Genomic DNA, 16904 nt, shown 5'->3' on the forward strand with positions numbered 1-16904 from the left:
CATACCACTCCAGCTACCTCTCTCCACTTCCCCCATGCAGCTTTTATCCTACTGTCAACTTCACCCTCACATCTTCCATCTTAGCTTAAAGTAGATCTTAAGTATTTAAGGCTTTTCTGCTTGTTTTAATAATCAAGCCTCTTCTTTCTTGTATTACTATTCTGTCTCTAACTTCCCTCTGCTCAGCAAAACCTCTGTTTTATTTACATTCACCTTTAAGCCACCCCTCTCTAAAGATTCTTGCTTTTCTCCAACCCTTCTCCGTAGGTCCTCCTCATTTTCAGCAGTAATCACCAGATCATTAGTATACAACAATTCCAACAGATATTGCAGGTTAGAAACACTAGCTAGGAAAAAGTTTGGAGAACAGGGAATAAATGAGTGTAAGGAGTTAGTGAGGAAGTTGTTAGCAACTTTGCCTGCAGATGTGTATGAATTCATAAATTTGAACCATGAAGAGAAAATGAGAAGGACAAGTGAGAGGTTGAATTGGTATGATATTCTAGAGATAGTGGAAGACTATGAGCTAGATAGGTGTATGAAAGGGTCAGGATGGAACTAGCAGAAGTGAGAGAGAGTGAGCAAGAAGTATGAAAAGCGGTGTATATGAGAGAGGTACCCCAGTGTGAGAAGTATGAGGAATATGGTAGTAGGGTCATAGGGGACTTTTTTTAGGGAGTATGAGAAGTATTGTGTGGCTGAGTATGTGGATAACAAGAGAGTTTGTGAAGAGATGGAAAGAATATTTCGAATAGTTGTTAAATGAAGAAAATAATAGACTAATAAGAGAGGATGGGCAAGTGAACATTGGCATGGTAATGAGGTTTTCTAGGCAAGAGGTACTAAATGCACTGAAGAAGATGAAGAATGGGAAGGCAACCGGACCAGACATGATTCCGGTGGAGGCATGGAAAGCATTAAGAGATGAAGGAGTGGATATACTGTACGATCTTATGATAAAGATCCTTGAACAGGAAAAGATACCAAATGAGTGGCGTGGGAGTATATTGATCCCAATCTTTAAAGGAAAGACGATGTCCAAGAGTGTGGTAATTATAGGGGCATTAAATTGATGTCCCACACTTTGAAGATACTGGAAAGGATGATAGATGCTAGACTGAGAGAAGAAGTACAAATAGGTAAAGAGCAGATGGGATTTATGAAGGGAATGGGAACAACAGATGGTATATTTTGTCTGAGGCAAATAATGGAGAAATTCGGGGAAAGACAAAGGGACCTACATATGGTATTCATTGACCTTGAAAAGGCTTATGACCGAGTCCCGAGACAAGAGGTATGGAGGAGCCTGAGGGAGAAGATGGTACCAGAGAAGTATGTGCGATTGATACAAGAGATGTACCGGAATGTATTTACCAGAGTGAGGAGCAGTGTTGGGGAGACAGAGGGTTTTGAGGTGAGAGTAGGATTACACCAGGGGTCGGCTCTGAGCCCATTTATCTTTAACATAGTGATGGATGTTATAATAGAGGAAGTAAGGGAGACAGTACCATGGAACATATTGTATGCGGATGATATTGTTCTGTGTGCAGAGAGCAGGGAAGATCTGGAAGTGAAATTGGAAAGATGGAGACAAGTACTGGAGGACAGGGGAATGAGAATAAGTAGATCTAAGACAGAATATATGTGTACCACCACTGAGGGGGATGATAGAGAAAGTATTCAGCTTGGTGGAGAGCAAATAAGGAGAGTTGATAAGTTTAAGTATTTGGGATCTTTTGTTAACACTGGAGGAAGTATGGAAGAAGAAGTAAAACATCGGGTACAGGTAGGCTGGAACAACTGGAGAGCGGCCTCTGGAGTTCTTTGTGACAAAAGAGTGCCGCTTAGGTTAAAAGGAAAATTTCACTAGACGGTGGTAAGAACAGCAATGCTGTATGGTACGGAAACAGCAAGCATGAGAAAAACAGAGCAGAAGATGGATGTGGCAACAAAAATGAGAATGCTTAGGTGGATGTCTGGGTTGACAAGAGAGGATAGGATCAGAAATGGCTACATAAGGGGGTCGACTAAGGTGGTGGAAGTATCAAAGAAAGTGCAGGAGGGGAGGCTGAGATGGTATGGACACCTGTTGAGGATAGATGAGGACCACGCTGGGAGACATACTATGGGGGTGAAGGTGCAAGGAAGAGGAAAAAGAGGGAGACCAAGAAAGAGATGGAAGGACTGTGTGAGAGGAGACTTACATGAGGAGGGAATTGATGAGGCAGAAGCGCAGGATAGAAATAGATGGAAACGGCTCATCCGAAACGGCGACCCCATATAAAAATGGGAACAAGCTGGGAAGAAGAAGAAGAGAGTTTGGGCAAGAGAGTAAGGTAGCTTTTTGATGAGATTTTTGTTGAGTATGTATGGGATAATGATGAGTGTGGGAGATGTATCATATGAAAGTGTTAAAACTAGGATTATGGAACAGGCTAAGAGGGCAAAGAGTAGTGTTAGGTATAGGAGGAAGAATGATTTTAAGGTGGCAAGACTGAATGTTGGTGAGTAATTGTCTATGTATGTATGCCGGTTGAAGACATTAGCTAGGACAAATTTTGGAGACAAGAGAATAAATAAGTGAAAGGAGTTAGTGAGGAAGTTGTTAGCGACTGTGCCTGAGAGTGTATGTGAGTTTGTAAATATGAAATGTAAGGAGAAAATTAAATGGACGAATGAGAGGTTAATGTGGAATGATATTTTAGAGATAGTTGGGGATTACGAGCTAGATAGGTTTATGAAAGAGAGCAAAAGTGTCAGCGTCAGGACTAAAGTAGATGAGGGTAAGCCTGAGTTTAAGAGCTATAGGGAGGCAGTTTTAGAAGAGCCAACGCAAATGACAGAGCGGCTGGTTGATAGGAGTGGTGGAGCAAGTAATGTAAGTGTGGTGAAACCTAAGAGAGATAGAAGTGTAAGTGTCCAAAGTGTTATAGATGTGGGAAATCAGGGCATAAGAAAAATGAATGTCAGTGGGTGTTAGGAGCGTGCTTCAGGTACGGGCAAATGGGCCATTTAGTGAGTGAGTGTAAGAAAGATCGGGATATTAAATGTTACAGGTGTGGACATGTAGGGCATATAGCTAGTGGATGTCGGGCTACCCGTATAAACGTGGTTTGCGGCTACTGTGGAAAGAATGGGCATTATACTAGGATGTGTAAAGAACAGCGTGCAAAGTGTGCTGAATGTGGCATGGAAGGTCATGTAGCAAGTGTGTGTAGGTGAAAGAGGATGAGTCAGGCTGGGAATTCGGGAAACTAGGTGTTAAGGGGATTCATTTAGGTGAGTCCTCTAGTGTGGGGGCAGTAAGAGTGATACATGTACAAGAAGGGTTATTACATGAAGAAGGGTTCGGGGATAGACCCCATGAATGCATGAGTGTAAAAGTAAGGTGCCAAGGGGTGTGTTTGGTTGCTTTGATTGATACTGGCTTCAGTGTTAATGTTCTTTTTTCAGAATGGATGTGATAAGTTGCGGAGTGCGTGTGAGGTTAGGAGGTGTCAAGGGGAGGTGCAAGGAATAGGGAATTTAGGTATGCCTGTGGTGGGGATGTTGTGTGAGAGGATAGAAATCGAGGGGTTAATGATGGATGAAAGTGATTTTGTCAGGGTACAGGTTCTTGAAGAAGTGTGGGATGGTGGTCCATCAGAGCATGAATATGATCAAGTTAAATATACTAGGGAATGTACATGGCGAGTTGTACGTACTTGGATAGGGATGGAGGGATAAACAGTAAGATATGGAAGGGGTTGCTGTTGGTTGCGAAAGAGAGAGTAAAAGTGCCGCCTGAGGTTGGGGAAGTTGTTAGTGAGAAAGTTGCATGGCTGGATAGTCTTGGGATCAACAATGGTGACAAGTGTGAACAAGTAGTTTAAGGTGTGGATGCTAGCAAGTTGGTAAGAACGAGTGTGCATGTGTACGACGGGATCTAAGATATGGAGAATCCTTGGGTTTTTGCAGCCTCCTTACAGAGTGCTAGAAAGAAGTGAGTGCGGGATATATGTGAAGGTGATTGTGTGGGATTGCTATACACATTGGTATGTACGGACGACGAAAGGTACATCAGGGTACGGCAGGTGATGACAGGTAGTGAGGAGGAAGGTGATAGCTGGAAGTATGATGAGTTGAGAGAAAGAGTTAGGGTGGATGAAAATGTTAGTGATGATGACAGGAACCGATTCAGCTTACTGAATTTGAAATAGTTTTGGAAGATGATGCCCCCATATATCATTGTCCCAATCACTTTTCTGCACTTATTACACGAAAGATTGAGGAGCAGTGTGAGGAACTTGAGAGAGTGGGAGTGATAGAGAGGAGTGAGAGTGCCTGGAATAGTCCCATAGTCCCTGTACATAAGCCGAATGGAAGTCTGCAGATGTGTGTAGATTGTAGAAGGATGAATGAAGTGACTGTGAAGGAGCAATTCCTGATGAATGTGGTGTCTGATTGTGTGTATAAGATGTATGAGATGAAAGTGTTTACCAAATTAGACCTGGTAAAGGACTATTACCAGATGCCTCTTGAGGACGTGAGCAGGCCTGTTAAAGCTTTTTCAAGTGGTAGTTGCCACTACCAGTTTAAACGTTTGAGTTTTGGGTTGGCTAACGTGCCTGCCGTCTTCAAAGAGCAATGAATGTAGTTTAAGGTGGGTTTGATAGAAGGAAGGTGACTGCGTGAAGAGAATATGGAATTGCTTGAGAAGGTGCTAGAATGCTTGGAAGAGGTTGGAGGGAAAGTGAAGCTTGAGAAATGTACGTGGTTGGCTGGGGAGGTGGAATTTCTTTGCCAGAAAGTAATTGTGAGTGGTGTAAGGAAGAGTGAAAATTTTGTGAAAAAAGTAAGGGAGTTTCCACATCCCTGGACCGTGCCTGAGTTAAAGAGTTTTTTTGGGTTTGAGTTTGGGAGGAAGTTTGTTAGGGGTTGTTCAGGTATAGGGAAGCCATTGACTGAATTGACAGGGAAAAAAATTGTACTAAGCTGAGGTGGGATGAGCGAATGGTGGGAGCATTTGAGAGATTCAAAGAGGAGGCTGTTAGAGATGTCACTTTGGCTTTTCCAGACCATAGTAAAGATATGAGTAAACTTGAGCTGTATACTGATGCGAGTAAGTTTAGTATGGGAGGATGTTTAGTGCAGAAGGAAGAGGTGAATGGGGAGGAACAGTTGAGAGTAATTGTGTACGTGATTAAAGCTTTTAATAAAGTGGAGTGGAAGTATTCAGTTGTTGAGAAGGAGCTTGCGGCTATAAGGTTTTGTGTGAAAGCATTGAAAGTGTTTTTTTTATAGAGTAAAATTTTCCATAAGGATGGACCATCAGCCATTAGTGTATATGATCAAGGAGGAAAGCGTAAATGCTAGGATTGCAAGGACGATTGACGATTTGAGATTTTTTTATTTTAGATTAGAATATGTGCCAGGAAGTAAAAATGTGATTGCTGATATGATGTCTAGGATGCATGGTAAGGGAGACGGTATTGTGAATAGTGACTGGAATCCGAGTAGTGTACCTGAGGGTTTAGTTGTAAAAGAGAGGTTTGAAGGGGATGACAGAGTGTGTGAATGTTTGTTTTCAGCATTGAAAGACTTGGAGAGTACGGGTCTGGTTGAAGAGGTACTCGGTAATGCGAATGAGTTGCAAGTGAAGTTGATGAATGATGTGCAGAAGGAAGTGGCATATACGGAGGAACAAAGTGGGGAAGAGGAAATGTTGCATAAATTTATGTTAGCAGTAACCGAGTTGTTTGGAATAAAAGTGTTTTTCTATTTTGGATGGGACAGACCGTTGAGTATCAAGGAAGGGTGAGTACAAGTAGTGAGCATGGGGTTTTGATGATTCAGTGTGAGGAACATGGTTGTAATTGGTTGGTTAAAGAAGGGGATTGTGGAAGGGATTTCAATCAGAGGTTTGGAAGTGGAGAGATAACTGAGGATGAATATGGTGAAGATGATTGTGATATTGATAACCAGGTGGACGCAGCAGTGAATGTGGGTATGCATGGGACTCAGGGAAAAATTGTGACGTTTGCCAGAATTAATGATAGTGAGTACTGTAGTTTAGTTAATACGTGGCACAAGCTTCCTTAGTGAGTGGGTCAGAAAGTGAACTTGAGAGATACAATTGGGAAGCGAAAGGACAGTGTACAAGTGTAAGAATACATGGGTTAGGACAAGGAAGTGTTTTAGTATGGGAAAAGGTACAGTTTAGGGTTAGGTTAGGAGATGTTGAAGTAATACTTAACTTTATAATTATGGGAGAAAATGATATGCCAGCTTACTTTTTGATAGGGATAGATTTTTTGAGGATGCATGATGTGAGCATAGATATAGGAAACGGGATTCTTAGAAAGGGGGGTAGAAAAATAGCTAGGATTCAAGATAGTAATGTGTTTGTAGCAAACATTTTGGGTATGATTGATGTTGCTAGAAGTGAGAGTGATTTATTGAGTGAGGAAGAGACTGAGGAAATGCCAGATAAGTGCTCGGAGATAAGTATGTTGCGACAATGGGTTTTGGGAGGAGTGCGTGTGGAAGATTGGCCGTGTGAGTTGGATATTTATACGTACAAGGGTTGCTTAACGGTTTGTAGTGTGTAAAAATATAGTGTACTTTTTGCATCAGGAAGGGATGTATGACATGGAAGTATATGTGCTGGTGTTTTCTGTTGAGTCAGCTGTGAGTATATGTTTGTTGGTGCATGATTGGTTTGGGCATATGGGGAAGAATAAATTGTGGGGATATGAGAGATTGTATGCACCTGGGTTAAATAAGATTTGTATGGATGTAGCTGTTACATGTGAAGACTGTCAGAGGGAAAAGTATCAGAGTGTGCATGCGAGTCCGCCAGTGTTGTGATTGCAGATGAAAGAGCCGTTTGAAATGCTTGTGACTGATTGTGTTTCATTACCAAAGACTGCGAGAGGACATGTGGGAATGATGGTGATGGTGGACCACATGAGTAGATTTGACTATTTGGTCCCCATCAAAGATAAGAGGAGTGGAGCTGTTGTGCAAATGGTGGGGCAAGTGATGTTGCCAATGTGTGTGTGTAAGCCTTGGAAAATGTTGAGCGATAATGGACCTGAGTTTGGAGGGTGGGAGTTTGAAATTTTGAAAGACTAGAGTATTGTGCATGTGTATTCTACGCCATGTATGCCCAGTGCAAATGGGTTGGCCGAAAGGACTGTTAGAACAATGACTGAAATTTTGCGAATGATAAGTAAATGTGATAATGATTGGGATATGTATGTAGGACGTGCAGTGTGGGTATTCAACACCACACTGCAGAAGATTATATGTATGTCTCCTTGTAAGTATGTGTTAGATTTTGAAAGGATTAGTAGGTAGCGGTTGAGTTTGTCAGAGAGTTATCGGGATTTGTGGAAGGAAGCGAGTGAAATGTTTGAAAGCTTTAAGATTGGGGATAAAGTATTGAAAGAGGTGGTTGAAATAGGAAGAATGAATGTGAATAAGGGAAGGGAGAAATTTGAGGGGTCTTTTGAGATTTTGGAAGTAGGACCGAGTGGATTGAGTTATGTTTTGGGGAAATTGCAAGTAGATGGAAATATGGATGAGGTTAGGGCATGCCATAACCAGCTCCGTAGGTGGAGGGATGTACTACAGTATGTTCGGGAGAATGTGATGAGTGGATGGTTGAGGGTTAATAAGTATGAGTTGAGTGTCGGTGAACAAATGGGCCTGGGAGATTGACAGTTAGTGTTGGTTGAGTATGGAAGAAAGCAGAAGAATGTAGAGAAAGGGAATGGAGGGAAGAAACATGAACTGCGTGGTAATGGTGCTAGTATTAGAGTACAAACGGTTGATAAGGCATGTAATACGGATGACTTTGATACTTATAGCATGTGTGGGTTTGAGTTGTCAGGGATCAGTGAGATTTCAGCAGGAAGGGAATCAAGTAGTAAGGACGTGGCTGGCAGTATGAATGAGTCTCTTCGGGAGTTTGGCAGGAATATAGATGAGGCGAGTGATTTGGTGGCAGAGCTACGAGAGATATTCAGGCAAGAGCTAGGTGTAGATGAGGTAATGAATGAGATTTGGGAAGATAGTCGTGAGGGAGATAATGGAAATCTGAATTTTTTTTTTTTTATCTTTTATTACAAAAATACAATTATACACCAATAATTTACATTATTTGGATAATTCTGTTATACAAAAATTATAAATATAAACTTAAATAACATTTTGTTTCAAAATCAATATAAATCAAAATCAAAACATATAGTTTAAAAATTCTTTGGTTACATACTTGTAAATATTGCTTGTATATCTATATTTAATATACATCCTTTGTGCTTCTAATCTATTTTTTAAAAGAACAATTACATTTTGGCAGCTATTATTGTGTTTATAACATATCCACAAACAATACAAATAGCCGGTGATCAACAAAATGGCAGTGAATCTGAATTAAAGTGGTTTAGAAGAAGAGAATGGCGATGTAACAGAGAGTGTATGAGGGTCCTCAAACAAGATCCAGGGGGGCCTGCATCCGAGCATATTTGGGTGTTGTGAAAGGCAATTTAGTGTGGGTGTTGTGAGTGTAAGGAGACTGTCAAATGTAACGGGAGAGGTATTATGAAGGAGTGATATGGTAGTTATGTTTGGTTGTTTGTAGTTGTCGGGAATAATTGAGATGTTAAGTGTTTTTGTATGTTTAATATATTGTTCATGTTTGTTTTTGCTATATGGTAGTGTGTAAGTGCATATGTGTTGTGAGTGTGCGAGCTATTAAGAGAGTGAGAGAGAGACTGTAAGTGGTGGATGGATAGTTAATGAGTGGTTTGCTTGTTGGTTGACCATCTGGGTTGTCTGCTGATGCGGTTGCCGGGTCAGTCAGTCAGTCTGTGCTGAGCAATTGTAGAGGGCAGAGATAAGGCAGAGTCTATTGATGGTCAGTTGTTGTTGTGTTATTTGTTTGATTTAGATATTGTATAGTTGTTGTGTGTGTGTGTGTTTGTCTGGTTGGTGTTGAGCTAAAGAGTTTCTGTTGTATTTGATTTTGTGTTTTGATGTTCGTGAGTTGTTTGTTGGAGACAGTGTTGGCAGTTCTTTGTGTATTGATTTGTCGAGTTGTCTTTGATGCAGTGAGTTGTTGTATGATTTGTTGTTTTTTTTGAGTTGTTGGTATTTGTTTCTGCAGTTATTTTTATGTTGTTTTTATGAGTTCTTGCATGGTTTTGGTGCTTGTCTGTCTTGTGTGTTGAAATTCAACAGTTGCTGTGTCTCAACGACTGTATCCAGCAGACGGCACAGCGTCTTGCCCTGAGTGTCTCGAGTCTAAGGTGGGTACATGTGTTTGTGTTTTGTGTGTTCTGCATCTTATAAAGCCAATTGTCCTGCATGTATTAGTAATGTAAAGGGGAAAGTGTGGCTGTTTTATTTACATTCATCTTTAAGCCATCCCTCTCTAAAGACTCCTGCCACTCTCCAGCCCTTCTCTGTAGGTCCTCCTCATTTTCAGCAGTAATCACCAGATCATCAGTGTGCAATTCCCACAGCTCTTCATTCCTGATCACTTCACGCAACAAATCCATGACCAGCTCAAACAAAAATGGGCTTAATGTTGACCTCTGGTGTAATTCAACACTAACTTAAAAGTTTTGTTTCCCCAACTTTTGTGTACATTCTTTTATATATCATCTCAACCAGCCTAACCAACTTTTCTGGGAGTTTCCTTTTCCTTAAACACCAAAACATAATTTCTCTTGGGATTCTATCGTATGCTTTTTGTAGGTCTATGAATGCACAATGGAGCTTCTGGTTTCCCTCTAGCCTCTTTTCCTGTAGCTGTCTTACTATGAAGATGGCATCCACTGTCCCTCCTCCTCTCATGAATCCATACTGCTGTTTCCTGATCTTTATAATCTCTCTTAATCTCTCATCCAGTACTCTCTCTAAAACTTTCAATCCATGCTCAGTAGTTTAATTCCCCTGTAGTTACCACAATCCATGAAATTTCCCTTATTGCTATATATATATATATATACTATATATATATATTATAAATATAGATATTATATATATATATATATATATATAGAATACCATTAGACTCTCCTCCCAATCCCTTGGCATTTCTTCCTCTTCACAAATAGCTTTTAATAAATCCAGCATCCATTTCTATCCCCCTCCCCCTGTGGCTAGTAATTTGATAATTTCAATTTGGAACTCCAGTGGCCCTGGTGATTTACCATTCTTCACTTTCCTTAATGCTCTCTTCACTTCTGTATCCTGTGTCTCCAACACTGGTCCCTCCACCCACTGCGCTCCCCCCCCCCCCCCCCCCCCCCCACCCTATCCGCTCCTCTTTCTCATTTTCAGTATTTACCGTTTGTTCAAAATACTCTCGCCATCTCTTCTCAATGTCTTCCTCCCTACACAATATATTTCTATCTCTATCCTTGATGACACACCCAATCTATCCACACCCTGTCTCTGCCTTTTCCTCAAAGGATAGTAAACTTAAAATCAACACCAATCCTGATATAGTAAAAGAAAAAACTGAAAAAGAAAATCCAAACAACGAAAGACCTGAGACCTAGCTTTAATACTCAATATTTTTTATCTTGAGTGTTAAAAAATAGAACGTATGAAAGATACAAGAAAACAAAATGTACGAGAGTAAAAAATCTGGATTTACTGCTCTGGGAAGATGGTTATATGCTCTATACAGCCGTAATTCTTGTTTAGATTTAGGCCATGGGAGCTTGCTCATGGAGCATTAGTACAGATTGAAGAATGACACTGAGTGTCCCATGAATCAGCGCTGTATGAGTAGCCTACAGAAATGACTGAAAGTCTGGCACTCTTAATTGGAGACACTGAAGAGTTAAACACTGGATGAATGGGAGGAAATGGAAAATATAACTCCATGAAAAAAGAAAGTAAACAAGAATTAGAAAACAAGAGAGGGATGTTCATTACTAGTAACACAAGCAATATATTTGAAAAAGTGAGGATGAAAATAAGAAGAAAGAGATTAACCAGAAGATAAGCAGGTTACAATGTGGTGGCATAGATGGAAGATCCACAGTTGATCACCTGCTAATCTTGAATGCAGTGATTGTGTTGGGAGCCCCAATGTAGGGTGAGCCATCTGGGGTAGTACTATACATGGGGAAACAACATACACGTGCTCCTGACAAAAAACGTATGGGCTGTATTGTAACGTCACTCCGTTTGAGGAAGAAAAAGAGCATCATCAACCAGTGCTGCCACATTTACAGATTAATCTGATTTCTAAAGATTTTTTTCAGTCTCAGATTCTCAGATTGTTCCCTCAAAATGAGCCAAATCTACAGATTTTTTTATAAAGATATTTACAATTTCAATAAAAGTCCTAAGAATGTTTTTACCAAAAATAATCCACAAACTCCTACAATATTCCATTATGTATATGATAATTAAAGCGACATTGTCAACAGTATTTTGTTTCATTGCAGTATCCATTTGTTGTACTATACTGGGAAAGTATATTGGTATAGAATGGATTCTGACCTCTATGTTATAAAGACATAAGCATCAGTTTTTCATGTAAGGACGGCATTTCCACCCAAATGTCCGTCTCCCATTGTACATACTTTTCACATATACACCAAAATGTAGAGCAGTTTGTGGCCGCCTTTCTGCCAATATATATATCATCAAAATATGTATCCTGTATGCTTAATTATATGGATATTTGCAGGTGCAAGAAAGCACAAGCACAGTGGGACTCAAGTCACTTTTGTAAGTGCATGTGATGGACACTACGTTTCCATCCACACAGCCTCCTTATATGTATCCGTTTCAGATCAATAAAGTTAGTAAGAGTTTCTCTTTGTTTCAGTCCAGTCCTCACAACTGGTGACCTCACGGATTAGGATGGTAGCGGTTTCGGCCACTCACCCTAGAAAACCATTAGCAGACTTGATAGGTGTTCAGTCTTGGTTTTCTGGAGCTCCTATCCGCGGTCAACCAAAACACCACTAGCGTACTTAATACAGCACATCCCCTCCTTACCTTACACCTTACAGACCTTACATCTTGTCCGGGTTGCTACAGGTCCCTCAGTGTGAGGCACCTCTAATGTCTACCAGAGAGTTGCTAATGCATCTTCCAGCATATATTGCATCTTCCAATCTTGGATGGTTTGGGATGCAGCTTAGATATTTGTCAAGTTTATTCTTAAACATCTCTATGCTCACTCCTGATATATTCATCAGATGAGCTGGCAACGCATTGAATAGACACTGCATTGTCGATGCTGGTGCGTGGTGGGTTAATGTCCTGTGTGCTTTCCTTATTTTTCCTGTTATAGTTTTGGGCACTATTAATTTACCTCTGCTTGCTCTTTCTGATATTTTTAGCTCCATGATGTTTTTGGCAATTCCTTCTATCTGTTTCCATGCCTGAATTATCATGTAGCGTTCACTTCTCCTTTCTAGACTATATAATTTAAAAAATTGTAGTCTTTCCCAGTGGCGGCTCATCAATAGGGACTGTGAGACTGCAGGCCCCCCTATCAGATGCCAGCCACACATGAAGTCATAACACAAACAAACACATGGACATGCATGTGAAGAAACTCATCACTGTGTCAGAGTGCTGAACTTAACATTACACACAGTAATACAAACGCACTAGAACCATGCAAATTACATCATACGAATGTGGGGGAAAAGGGGGGGAGGGCTTCCTGCGGTGGAAAGGAGAGCATGGACTGCTGCCGATGCAGTCTTGTCTCAGCTGTTGTTGTGAATGGGTGAGTGTTCTTGCGTCGCTCTTATTTTCGATAGTGTTTTTCAATTTGCCAGGGATTGATTTTAAAAATATTACTGATTCAGTGATGGCTTGTGCTCATTTTAATTATCATATATGGTGTCAAAATCCCAGAAACATCGTATAAAATAGTATTTTTCTTGTTTTTCACAGGTTGGCCTAGCATTATTTTGCAAAATGGCACAAGAAGCAAAGACGGTTTCTGCACTGAAAGAACTAAATTTTTCATAGTTAACACTTCAAGAGAAGGTAGCAATTAAACAAGCAGGTCGCCCATTACCAGAAATTAAAATTGTCCAAGAAGGAGTAAGCCACAACTAGAAGTATATTCGCAGTTTTAATTGTGATTGGTACAAAAGGAAAACATGGCTTTGTGGATGTGAAGTTAAGAATGCACTATTTTGCTTTCCATGTCTGTTGTTTGGAGGCAATTCAGTATGGTCCAAAAGATGGTTTTGCATGCATAAAGAACTTGAAAGAAAAAACAGAGAAACACGAGAATTCCAGGAAACATATAGATAATGTCATTTCTCTATCTGTTCTTGGGAGTGTAAGTATTAAAGAAAGACTTAGTGAGGCATACAGACTTTCAGTGAATGCACATAATAAGAAGGTTACCAAGAATCGTGAAATTTCGTCCAAAATTATAGACTGCATAAAATTTTGTGGACATTTTGAGCTACCTTTGGTTGGACATGATGAAACTGATGACTCTGCTAATCCAGGTGTATTTAAAGGACTGATAAATCATGCATCACAAATAGATCCAGACTTGCGGGCCCATTTAGAAAGTAATGCAGCCTTCAAAGGTGTCTCCAAGACTATTCAGAATGAAATTCTCGACTGTCTGCTGCAAATATATCGTGATCAGATCAGAATAAACACTAAAGAAGCTCCCTTTGTTGCTGTTATGGCAGACGACACTACAGACGTTTCAGAACACACTCAAATGGTTATTGTTCTAAGATACTTGGTAGGTGAAGAGGTTGTTGAGAGATTTTGGGAATTTTTCACTCCAGAAAATCAAACAGCAGATGGGTTATCGAAATGCATCCTCGATCAGTTAAACACAGTCCTTGAAGGGAATGCAGAGAAACTGATTGCTCAAACATTCGATGGTGCAAGTGTTATGAAAGGTAAGAAGGGTGGGGTTCAGGCTAAAATCAAATCAGTGTACAATAACGCCCACTTCATTCACTGTTATGCCCACCAACTTAAACTTATTATGCAAAATGCTGCAAGTGTTACACGGGGTTCACAAATATTTTTCTCTAACCTTTCGGGCATAGCAGCATTTTTTTCAAGGTCGCCTCTACGTTTAAATGTTCTCACAAAGCACATGACTAGCCGCATTCCACGCCCATCTTCTACAAGGCGGAAATTTCATAGTCGCACTGTCAACAAGGTTTATGAACATTTTGAACCCTCAAAAAATGCATGGAGGAAATACAGAGTACATCAAATGCTACTATAACCATACGAGAAGCAACGGGTATTTTGAACACCCTGAAAGATGAAAGTTTTAAGTTTTGGTTGGAGCTTTTCCACCAGATAATGCCTCATGTAGAAGTGATTTTTTACCAAATGCAGTGTAGAGACATTGATGTGACTAAAGCACACGAGTTCATTACAAACTTCAAAAGGGCCATTTCTGAAATAAGAAGTTCCAAATACTGTGAAAATCCCACAAAAACACTCATGGCTGAAGCAAAAGAAGTGTGTGACTGTGTGTGTGCTGACATAGCTGAGAGATTTTCTTTCACTAAACAATTAGTAGCTGCTAAACTGTTCAATAAAGACTTTCACTAACTTCAAGCAAAAGTTACTTTAGAAGAAGTTGAAGTAGCCACTGAAGCTTACCCAATGATTGCCAAAGAAAGACTTGACTGAACTTAGAGCATTCTATGACAGATGTGATTTGCATGAGTTTTCCAAACTGAACGAACTATTGAAGATTGTGAATGAAAATAACTTAGGTGTACTCTGTGAAATGACAAAACTTATAAAAATTCTTTTGACAATTCCAATGACTACAGCAGAGCCCGAACGTTGTTTTTCAACACTGAAGAGGGTCAAACCTTTCTTAAGGAGCACTATGAAGCAGGAGAAGCTAAATGCACTTGCTATGATTTCAATTTAGAAGATTTCTATCTAAATGAAAAAGTTATTGATCTGTTTGCACAAAACAAGAACAGGAGAATGGACTTCCTTTTCAAATAGCATAAGCCTGCCCTGAGAAAGTCAAGCATTTACTGTTAAGATAAGACTTGGGAACAATACTTGTCAAGGGAGAACAAGTGTCCACTCCAGCACTGCTCTGCATTGCTGAGTTTTACCCAGAAATATATGTCAGAGGGCACTCTCCTTGCCGAAGAACAAGCCCAGCCCAAATAAAGCCTGAAAGTGTAACAATTAGGATTTTGAATAATTTTCTTTTTATGTCTGTTTGTATCCTTTCACACAATATTAAAACAAAGGCTAAATGTTTTCTGGAGTGGAACCTCCACTAATTTTAGCTACGAGCCGCCACTGGTCTTTCCCAGTAGTCCAGCAGTGTTTTGGCGTTTCTCACAGTTTGGTCCGCCATTAACGACATCTGTCAACTGTACGTGAAGTGAGATGGTGACCTGGAGAACTCAAATCAAGAATGGGAGCTAACTAATGCCCTCCCAAGTGGTTCCTCAACGCCCCGAGCCATGCCCCGATCCATGTCCTCGCGAGCTGACACTGCACCACCGGAGCCCTACTCTATCAAACTGCCGCCCTTCTCCCGGCAGAACGTTGCAGTCTGGCTTCACCGTGCAGAAACCCAGTTTCGGCTCCACGGGATCACCGCAGAGGGAACCAAGTTGGACTTGATTGCCACAGCTCTCCAAGAGGACATGTTCAACTGACTCGCTCTACGACAACCTGGAGACACAGCTAATCCATGTCCTCTCCCTCCCAGTTCCCGAGAGAGCCGCCCAAATCTTCAACCTGGTGATCAACCCCCTGGTCAATGAGGACCCGAGGCACAAGCTATAGGGCCCTGGTATTGCTGCCGAGGTAAGACCCACATGGGTGCTCCTGAAGCAACTCTTTCTCCGCCAACTCACCCCTCAAGTATGCAGTATGCGGCCAGATTCCGGACGCCGACGACCTGGAGATGGAGAGCCTGGTGGAACGGGCACACCTGGCTACACACCACCACCCGGGCCACAAAACTCACCTCCCCGCCATCAGCCAACACCCTGCAGCAGGAAGATCCCGAGGAGGTTGGTATAGACACAGCCTTCCAGAGGAGGAGAGCCCCGCAGCCCCGCCAGAGCACTGGCTGGTGTTTTTCCCATCAGAAGTATGGAAAGAAGGCAAAGAAGTGCGAACACCCCTGCTCCTTCATGCCTTCAAAAAACAAAAAAGGCAGCACCCGACGCCACCCTCCCTGATGCCCCAGCCGCCAATGGGACCCCCATTCTCTCTTAAGGCACCAAGACCCAGACCATCGCATTCCTGGGTTGGACCTACACCTGGCCCTTCGTCATCGCAGATGTCCCCAAACCCCCTCCTCAGCGCAGACTTCCTGGCCCACCACGGGCTTCTAGTGGACGCAGCCCACCAATGCCTCCTAGACACGGAAACCCTGCCTCTCTCGCCCACTCACCACAGGCACCAGAGCACCCACCATCTGCCCTGTCTCCCCCCACAAGTACGGCTCCCTCCTACAGGAGTTCCCAGACTACTACCACCTCAACCTAGTCACCACACCTGACAGCTACCCCCTGCCAAACATGCAGGACCTCACCAGACCCCTCCACAGGGCAAAGACTTTTTCAAAGGTTGACCTTTTCTAAAATGCTACTTTCAGGTTCCCTTCCTTCCTAATGACATCCCGAAGATGGCAATCATCACGCCTTTTGGGTCCTTCAGTTTGCCTCCTCCACCTTAGGCCTGCAGAACGCTGGAGCTACCTTCCAGCGCCTAATGGACCGCACCCTCAGCAATTTACCCTTCTGCATCTGCTATGTAGACAATATTCTTATATTTTCCAGATCGCTGGAGGAGCACCCAAACCACGTCTGGGCCGTCCTCAAGCCCCTGCAGGAGAATGGGTTCGTCGTCCGATTTGACAAATGTACCTTTGGCACAGAGAA

The 16904-nt window shown here is 41.7% G+C and overlaps 1 protein-coding gene across 1 annotated transcript; it reads left to right on the forward strand.

Moving 5' to 3' along the window:
* Positions 1-13165: 13165 nt before the first annotated feature.
* LOC135218790 (uncharacterized) lies at positions 13166-14248 on the forward strand. The gene has a single exon (XM_064255239.1). It carries the CDS (start codon positions 13166-13168, stop codon positions 14246-14248), a length of 1083 nt encoding a protein of 360 aa, XP_064111309.1.
* The last annotated feature ends 2656 nt before the right edge of the window (positions 14249-16904 follow it).

The sequence above is a fragment of the Macrobrachium nipponense genome, chromosome 1 (assembly GCF_015104395.2).
Source record: "Macrobrachium nipponense isolate FS-2020 chromosome 1, ASM1510439v2, whole genome shotgun sequence".
Taxonomy (NCBI): domain Eukaryota; kingdom Metazoa; phylum Arthropoda; class Malacostraca; order Decapoda; family Palaemonidae; genus Macrobrachium; species Macrobrachium nipponense.